General features: G+C 33.9%; 1 protein-coding gene across 1 annotated transcript; it reads right to left on the bottom strand.

The window, feature by feature from the left end:
• Positions 1 to 2,879: 2,879 nt before the first annotated feature.
• Positions 2,880 to 10,152, bottom strand: LOC106665421. The gene is made up of 9 exons (XM_014391836.2): positions 9,963 to 10,152; positions 8,479 to 9,532; positions 8,263 to 8,388; positions 7,192 to 7,321; positions 7,019 to 7,122; positions 6,530 to 6,627; positions 4,649 to 4,733; positions 4,122 to 4,261; positions 2,880 to 3,355 (listed from the first exon to the last, which is right to left on the bottom strand). The coding sequence occupies exons 2-9, from the start codon at positions 9,499 to 9,501 to the stop codon at positions 2,938 to 2,940; spliced, it is 2,124 nt and encodes a 707-aa protein (XP_014247322.1). The 5' UTR covers positions 9,502 to 9,532; positions 9,963 to 10,152; the 3' UTR covers positions 2,880 to 2,937.
• Between the last annotated feature and the right edge of the window lie 23 nt (positions 10,153 to 10,175).

The raw sequence follows: 10,175 nt of genomic DNA, 5'->3' as shown, positions 1-10,175 counted from the left end.
GTGCACTGTCGATAGGTAGCCCATGGAGGACCTGGCTAATCGAAAAGGAATCCCCACCTGATTAACGATAGGCTATGTGAAGTTGACACACAGACACTTTAGGTCAAAAGCCCGTGTATGTGTCCAGCATGTAGAGAAAGGTTCAATGTGTCCCGCCTAACGCACTACCTTGGCTCTTTTTTGCTCTTGGATTGTCTCCAATGAGTAAATTCCACTGTTTCCTAATTTTCGTCCTGCCTTCTTTCCTATGATACTCTAAATCTATCTAAATCTAATTTATTTGTTAATAGCATAGTTCTTATCACAGTTTGATTTTTTGTATAATTATTACTAAGATTAGGAACATAGAAAATAGACTTAAATCTAGAATTAAAACTAGGAACTTTAAAATTTACACTAGATAATAAAAAAGGGCAATCTAAACAGTTATTTAACAATTTATACAAAAATAAAAGATCTAACATATTTCACCGTTGTTCTAGTGTCACTAGATTCATATATAACAAAAGATGGTGAATAACAATGAGAATCCCTAGGAATGTGAAATTTAAAGCTAACAAATCTAAATAAGCTATTTTGTACTGGCTCTAATTTTTTGACTTGAGCATATAAAGGAGACACAGAGTGGAACAATATTCTAGAATTGGTCTGACAAATGTACAGTACAGAGTTTTCACAACTGATGAATTATCAAAATCTTTACACAATCTAAGAATGAATCATAACATTTTTAAAGCTTTATTCCTTATAATGTATGGTGAAAAAGGATATTAGGAAGCGAGGTTTGCACTCCCCAGGCACTGCAGCCTTCTGGCTTATTGTACCTTCCTAGTTCCTTAGTTTAGTGCAATAAACGCAATCCTTCTCCTTAGAAGTAACAGGTCATTGACTGTCGCAGCTGCAATGATTCCCTAAGTTTTTTCCGTACACTAGGTTAAATCTCCATTGATGATATGAGTGGCTGTTCCTCCTCCTCATTACATAATCTGCAAATGGGATCATCGATGTATATACTCATGTTGTGTAGATGTTTTCTCAGATACCAGTGACCGGTTAGTAGTCCTACCACTCCTCTGAGTTTGGCCCTCTCCAATTGCAGCAGTGCTTTTGCCAGTCTTGGTGAGGGTTGTTAACCCTTATAATAGTAATAAGTTGATCAAATGTGAATGTAACATTTAAAGCAACACCGTCAACAAGTGAAGGGATGTCTGCTCTCTTGTTTCTATGTACTCCTACATGTCCAAGCAAAGAAAACTTTATTTTGCATGCCTTATTCATTAAATTTAATTTTTGCAATCTTTGAGCTAATGGTGTTTGATTTTATTGTTGGTCTTTATTTTATTTCGTATTAAATATGTCTGCCAATAAATAGTATACAGCAGAATGAACTGGAGCATCTCGACAAAACATTTGTTTTTGTCTGGTACTCAAAAACATAGGTCTGGAGGGTAATGAAAAGGCGGACAAGACGTCCAACCTCTGGACTTAACCACCACAGTCCGGCCCTCTGGTGCTAAAAATGCAATAAAAACATAATTAAAAGACAGTGGGCAGCAGCTGCCTGCTCTCACATATCAAGAGCATTGTCGGTGCTTGGAAGATCTGACTTGTAGATGAAGGGTTTACCTCACCTGATTAAGGATAGGCATGCAAGGTTGACACACAGCTACTTACTTTTGGACATGAGCTCGCATAAATGTCCGGCATGTAGAGAAAGGATGCTCGATGTGTACCACTGACTTAAAGGGTGGCATTTTTTGGCCCTGTATAGAGAGTGTGGAGAAATATCAATACTTATTTGAAGGGTGCAATTCCTTGGCATAAAAACGTATCAAGAGCATTGTCGATATGTGGGCCTGACTTGTAGAAGAGGAATCACCCTCACCTGATTAAGGCCATGAGAGGTTTAGCTCGTTTTAGGTCTAGCATGTGGAGAAAGGTTGCTCGATCAACGCTCAATAAGGTTGGTTATATAATATGTGTAGAGGTTGATGAACATGGAGTGAAATAATCGAAGGGTGCAATTTATTGGCTCCATATAGAGAGCACATAGAAATGTCACCCCAGTTTTGTTGTATTCAGTACAGATATATGTATTCTTTTGAGTCCTACAGTATGTAGAATGTATTTATTAGGGTGAATGTGCAGTGTGATAGAGCTGATGAAGAAATATTGAGAACCCCACTGACCCTCAATTAGATTGAGTGTTAGGGAAAGAAGGTATGTAATGTGTATGAGGTAAGTGAAGGGAAGATTGTGTAAACAGTGCTGGAAAAATATTGAGTGAAATAATTGAAGGGTGTATTCCTTGCCTCCATATAGAGAGTGTGTAGGAATGCCAACCGATATGACAATTCGAGCTTGAGCTTGAACTCGAGAATGAATATTTTGGTCCCCTGTTCCTATTTTTGTAGGTAACATGGATGTTTTGGATGGATCTATTTATTGCGTGAAATTAAATATATTTATTAACTTGAATGTTTAGTGTGAAGGGGTCAATGGCAGAATATTGAGTAACGCACATAAAGTTAAGGAATTTTTGATTGATCTGTCAAGATTCAATTTGAATGACATAAGTGATCTTCGTCGATGACATTTGTAGGTAGATAGATTATTCTAATTTTCTATGACGAGGTATGAGAAGAATTTCAATCCAACTAATTTCTGGGAGCGCTGTTTTCAAGTTTCATGCTATGGCTACAAGTTTTTGAGGTTTATATATATATTACAAGTTTTTCTCTACGAACTACAGAGAAAAGTTGAGGCAAAAGTTCATATTATTAAGCAATGTAATGAAGGTATAAAAAATAAATTAATAAAATAGGTTTAAAACACAATAAAATCTTAAATAAATTTTAATAAACAATATAAAAGTCTGTATTATAAGATCAAAACAGTTTATTTTACAATTACAACTAAATATTTTCATGATAAAATTTATATATTATCATTAATCCACTTCAATTTACCACTGAGCAAGTTCATTTTCCTTTTGCTTATTTTTTGCGATTTCTCCTTTTTATGCATGGCGTTAAACCAAACAGAGTATTCATCTAATTTCATAATATATTTAGCTTTATGTTCGTCAGTTTCTAATTTTGTTTGGAACGTTTTCAATTTTCTCTTTTCAACAAGTTCATGCTGCAGGCCAGCCAAAGGTAAATTCAGTGTTGAGTTCAATACAATTACATTATTCACTTTCATTAATTTCAACATTTTTACAATGTCAGAATTTGAACTGTGATCTGTGTAAAGAAAATGGTGTATTCCAAATTTCTCCAATGTTGAAATGGCTCTATTATGTATAACGTAGTGGGCTGATAAAATGATTGTTATGAAAGGTCCTGAATTATCCCTGGAAAAAAAATTAGTATTCATTAATTGTTGGTTAACGGCAGACAAAATTAAGAATAACAATAAGGTCTCAGATAACTTTCTACAAATATGGTACTCGATTTAATAAAGGTTTATAGTTAACAAATGCAAAATACAAAACATAAAAATGGAAATTATAGTAGCAATAAGACGAATTTAGAGGAAAAATAATAATAAAAGAATTCCCAGTTTTGTATGAACATAATCACAAAATATGAATGTTAAAGTTGAGAAGAAAAAAATGTTCATATGTTGCAAAAGGACCTAATAGTATTGTTGGACTGGTTGGAGGTTGTCTCTGTTTAAAGGGAGATGAGGTCCTGGTACATGAGGGATTTTAAAAGAGGAAGGGAGTCAGCTTTGTGCATTGGCAAAGAAAGAGAATTCCAGAGATTTATGGCTCGAGCTAGAAAGGGCCCCTCAAATGTGAAGGTTTTATGACAAGGGAGAAATAAGACACTGGGAAACAAATGGGTGTTAAGAGAGTGGACAACTGGATTGGATGTAGATGGAAAATATAGTGAGGTCAATGAGAATTTATGGATTGGTAAAGGAAGGAGCATAGGAAATACTTCCTATCGAAGGAAGGATAAAGGATATACTGATGTGAGACTGGACAACGGGGATACTGAAAATGAATCTGACACAATTCATCAAATCTTTACCAATAGCGATTTAAAAAAAAAAAATAAATAAATAAATAAAAATAAAAATACTAATAATGAAAAATACTTAATCAAACATACCGCCAGATAGATTTCTTAATCTGAAAATCCCCAGTAGGAATTGTACGAATATTTGTTGTAGTAATGTCTGTGGTAAAGTACTTCGCTAGGTTGAGCCTACTCAAAATTTCCATCTTCAAGGGACTCACATAAATTTTTTTCTGAAAAAGACACAATTTTACTACAATCTTTATTACCCATTTATTCCTTAATGTCACACACACATTATAATTACAATATTTTACGACTATTCATTTTTTCCTGTTACATTTGTACAAATCAATTGATATCAACAATCGTCATTTAAATTTAAAAATTAAATATTTTCAAAATGGCAAAATAAATAAATTTGTACTGTATGGATGTATTTATGTGTATGAATGTATTTATTTGTATGAATGTAGTGTTTGAAAGGGTAAATAGAATATAGACTTAGTTGGGGGCTGAAATGACCTAGATGTCATAAGCCTCAGTAAAAATAAAAAAATAATAAATAAATAAATAAATAAAATAAAATAAAATAATAATAATAATTTTCAAGGACTCACATTGAGTGCTTTAGCCAGCCTAGATAAAATTTCTTCATATCCTAGAATTGAAGTTGTTATGTTCACAATTTTATCATTATTACTCCTAAAATTTAAAAAAATAAAATAAAATAAAAAATACAAATATTTGTTCAAAAGGATCAGAAGAAGATCAAACTGCCTTGACCTTCCTTCCAATACTCTTAAAATTAATTATTAATTGTAGGTCGATCTAAACATAGTTAAATACAAATATTTAATATTAACAGTGAAGTAACACTCCAAATTTTAATTATAGATAAGGTTTGAAGAGTTCTACCCTGTCTGAATTTATGTATTAGCTTGTATGTAATGATGGGAAGAAGTAGAGATGATGAACAACCAGCTGCCCCCCCCCCACAAACTATAGTTTACATAATGTAACTTTTATATTAGCTTTATGGTTGGGTCCTCAGTGTTATTTCGGGTACTCCAGAGTTCCAAAAAACTAAGATTAGGTTATTGTTTGTACTAGGATGAATGTATTTACCCACTTAACATTGAGTTAGGTTGGGATGTATGAATGGGTTAATATTAGACAGCAAAGAATCCAACATGTCACATCGAGAAGGGATGAATTGTCTAGATGAAAACCACTCAACAGATACATGTAATAAGAAAAAATTGTATTAACAAATGTAAAAGTATAGCTTGAATATCTCAAATCACACAATCTCAATATTCCACTGAGGTCCCACCTTTATTCACGCTAATAAACACATTCAAAACATAACCTCTCAAACAATTGATACAGTTAAAAAAGAATTGGTGAGCCACCTGGATAGCTGATTTCACCCCCTATCACTCTATAAACATGTAATAACTACTTTAGTAGCTCTGGGGTACTCAATTTTCCACTGAAGTACCACAACATTCATGCTAATAAATACAAGTAACTGTACAAGCTAGTACATGTATTTACTTAGTAGTGTTGCACCTATTCTTGCTGATTTTGTTTGTAAGACATGTTCTACCATTTTGCCAACTAGTGATCCACATGAATCTATTGTTGAACCCCTATGATTAAGACCATGGAAGTATGCTTTTTCCTGCAAAACTAAGCACTTTCCTCTTTGCACACTTATCTTGGTGTGAGAATTAACTTAGCAAAAGTGGCTATTCAGTTACATGATAGTGCTGTACAGAAAATTACGGTTTTTATTGGCATGTTTCTGTCTATCTTCTTTAGATGGTAATTCAGAGGTAATGGCTAGTACAGTGGCCTTATAATTTTCCTCAAATCTTTCTTACTGAGAAAGAGAGAAAGGAGTTCCTTCGTCTTCCTTGTTGAGAGATTTATTTATCTCTTAGATTGCCTCATGCTTTTGTTCAGTGGGTTTTTCTTTCTCAGATTTTCCAGCTCCAAGTTTAGCACACTTTCTGGTGCATCTAGTGGTTCTGGTCCTGTATATGTCATTCCCACCACCCAAAAAAGTAAGTGTCCATGTGTCAACCATGTATGACCAATTCTGAGTTGGACCATACATTGAATTTTGCTATTTTTAGGGTGGAATGTATATTTTAGCAGGAGGTATATTCCATTCATGGCAATACTATTTTAAAAAGGTGCTTATAACCTCCACCCAAAAAAAGTACTGATCTGTAGTTTGGCCATTTTCTATCATTTTGGTCTACCTATCCTTGGTTTGGTCAGACGGCAAGAATAAACAGAAATGATTGCAAACAGCCACACAGGCTCATCACCTTACCCATGAGGAAATCTAAAAATAAAAGTAACAGCAAAAACAATTGACAGAACAAATAAAAACCCCTAAACATGCCCATTTTCTAAAAAATAAATTGTGATGTTTTGACAATATTCTTAATATTGATAAATACAAATTAAGAATTTAAAGAGCTTACCAGATCAAATTGATTAATGATTCCAGAATCTCATCCCTTGACGGGATGGTACAAGGACACAAGTAATATGTTCCATCTAAGTATAACTTATCTAGTGTCTGCAAAGAAAATAAATCAAATACTTTTGTGTGTAGTGACTAGTGACCGTTAATCGATAATTATTCAGAAATTGTGAGATGCGGTCTAGTGTAATGTAGGTTTCAGAAAAACATTTTCTTTATCGTGCCAACGTTTCACTCTCAATACGACACGTAAGAATGGCACAATTACACAGAAGACACACACAAACACTTTTAGCCCTGAAGATGATCTCAATAAAGATCGAAACGTTGGCACGATAAAGAAAATGTTTTTCTGAAACCTACATCACACCACACCGCATCTCACGATTTCTGAAAATTATCAAATACTTTTATTTTCAATAGTAAAGTTTTTATTGTAATTGTTAATAATTAATGTGCTATAAGGATGGGAAAAATTAAATTGTACCTTCCCTCCTGATGTGCCTTGTGAAAAGGACAAAAGCGGATTCTGAAGCAACATGAAAGGATTAAATCTGCAATTATTTGCATACAAATAGGTTCCAAATTCACCTGAAAAACAGGTATTAAACATGAGACATTCACATTATATGTTAACATTTCTTAAAATGTTAAAATTACCTTCAAGAAGTACGACTATGGATCCAGGTCGATAATTTGAATTTAAAAATGTAAAACTGAATTTTTTTTTCGTGCTTGTAACCCTGCATTCTTGTCCTTCGTTCGCAGTTATAAATGTTACGTCTTTCATCTAAAATTATACAATCCAATAAAAAATGATTTGCATTTCTGTTGTATAAATTCTTCTTGAGGTGTAAAAAGTTTAGTTCTCAAAAAAATTTCACTTTCTTGGACATTTTCCCAATGGTTTAGTGAACATTTGAAGAAGAAGAAGAAGAAAATAAATTTTATTCTGCGGCTCTGGGCCACTTTGAATAACAAAATTTGGCACAATTTGTGTCAAAATATCAAATCAAAAAATAATTAAATGAAATGTACTAAATTAAATAAAAAGGGAAAAATTAACCGTCCTTAGTGTTAATTAGTGGGGCAGGAGGCAGTCTTAAAGGTGGAAACGGTTGAAGCACAGGGAATGGAGTTCGGTAGGGAATTCCAGTGGTTGTAGGAATGGATAAGGAAAAAGCAACTAAAAGTGGTGGATTTGTGTGAGAGGTGGGTAGAGATCAGAAGGGCGGGAAGAGTGTTGGAGAGTGTGTAGAAGACTTAACTGCTAACATATTATAAATATAGGAAGGGGATTGGTAAGAAATTGATTGATAGAGGAAGGAGCCAAGATCTCTTTGGGGAGCTAAATGTGAACCGAATTTCTTTGTGTTACGAGCTTGCTGGTGAGTCCACCATAGACCAAACAGCCATAATTGAAATGGGGAAGCACAAGGGAGGAGACCAGGAGTTTTTGGGTACTGATTTGGAAGAATTGGCTTGCATGACAGAATTGCCAGAGAGTGGAGATTTGGGAAATGCGCGGTTTCCAGGATAGGGTTTGATCAAGGATGATCCCAAGGTTTTGAATGATAAACAAAGATCGGTGTGTTGTTAATGCAGAGTGGATGAATAGGAAGTAAGGATCGGAGAAGGGGATAGGATCCATACACTATAGCCTGGGACCCCATCCCTAAACTTATTGATATCGAAAGAGTCCATTTCCAGGAGCTGTTGGCTGTTACTTACCCCAAAATGTGTTTTTAGATACCACACATTGAAAGACGTAGTATAAACTTGTTTCACACATTCATGTAATATTTGATTTCTTGTTGTAGCATGTTTATTTATGAAGGTAAGAAAGTGAACATAGTTCTAAAACAAAATCCAAAAATTTGATAAATACTTTATAAACAACATAACATATATAAGATCAAGGTGTTAATATTTAATACTTTATTATACCTGAACGTTTGGAATTTCGGTACGACAATTAAAGGCAATGTAATCAGTGACTAAATGTACTGATTTGTTTCCATCAAATAATTCTATATTTGGTATGATTTTATTCCTTTCTGTTCTACTCCTTGAGGCAGAACCGTTGACTAAATCTAAACTATTATTTGAGCTGGGGATAGTCACTTCTCGTCGTTGCATTTCAAGGATTAAATTTGTCTCATTTTCAGTCGAATCACGAACACAATCAGTTCCAAGATCACACAGATTTGTTGTTACATTTGTAACGCTTTTATCTGAGTTTTCACCACTTAGTTGCAAATGGAAATCTGTGTATGAAAACGAAGAACTTTGTGTCATGTCACTATTTTCAACACAATTTTGTTTAGCACCGGCAATGTTCTCCATTATGCCTGTCGAATTTAATGTCTGGGTTCTAAATAGGTTATAATTAATAGTAGTTAATTCTTCAATGGAGTTAGAAATAATTTCTGAAGATCCGTTATCACTTAGAAGCAAATTTTCCAAATTGGGGCTGCTGTCATTTTCAACAGGCACATCCTTTCTTTCGTGATTTATTACTTGTTCAATCATCTCATCGATGACGTTATTTATTTCAGAACAGGAAGAATCATCAAGGTACTTAGGTACACTTCGAGTACTTTTACTCAGTTCTTCTAGCAGAAAATTTTCAACTGCGTTATTGGATATCTCCCCTGAGTTATGAACTATCTGAAAATACATCGGATTCCCTGAACTTCCAGAAGAGATTTCATTCTTTGATCCAAGACCTGTTTTTATTAAACCGCCTGTTTTACCGTGCAACGATTCTGAACCCTCTGGTAAAGGCATCATGTTCACATTGGTAGAACAATCACCGCCCATGGTAGAATTAAATGTTAGGTGAGTGCGTGCAGTAGAAAATTCAACATCTGCCACGACTTCCTCTAAAGTGTCATGGAAAATATCATCATCAGATAGTGCATCAATGTTACTTTTTGCATCATCAAATTCATCAGAGTCCACATCCATTTTGTGCTTTCACTTCCAACCAAGATTTGAACTACAAAAATACAAAGTTGATATATTATTTAACAATAATATAAAACATTTAGTGATGGTGTTATTAGTTAAAAAATTTATATAGTAACAAGATTCTTTTGAAGTATGAAGCATCAATGAAAAAAATACTCTATGTGATAAAACAGATCAAGATCAGATAATTGTTTTTTATTTATATTATTTTGAGTATAGCCAATGTCATGAAAGTCGTATACCAGGTGATTAAGGTGTAAGACTCATATATGCCATGCTATGCTACAGGAGTTATGGGCTCGTATCCCAGCTCAGCCTTAGGACTTTTATTCGAAAAGAGTTTAAAAAAAAATATTGTGAAATGGTTCTGCGCCTTTTTGGTTGATGTCAATTAATGAAATATTTTTAAAAAACTTAATTTGTAACAATTGACAAGTGAATTCAGCGTACAAACTTACCTTAATTTTAGGTTTAATTAACAGCACCAAACTGCACAACGGAATGGAAAAATAGATTTTTTATTTTATCTTATCAAAATGAGAACAATTATTAGAATTTATAACAATATATAATCAATTAATTGGATAAAACTAAAACCGAGGCCTAAAACCCGTTCGAACTTCCAGGCGCCGGTGAGCGGGTGAGCCAATGGTGGAAGGGATAGCCGACTT

This window comes from Cimex lectularius, unplaced genomic scaffold, assembly GCF_000648675.2.
Source record: "Cimex lectularius strain Harlan isolate CLEC.00 unplaced genomic scaffold, Clec_2.1 scaffold158, whole genome shotgun sequence".
Lineage (NCBI taxonomy): Eukaryota > Metazoa > Arthropoda > Insecta > Hemiptera > Cimicidae > Cimex > Cimex lectularius.
Note: the sequence above shows the minus strand (reverse complement) of the source record. Positions and strands in the feature narration are given on the sequence as shown.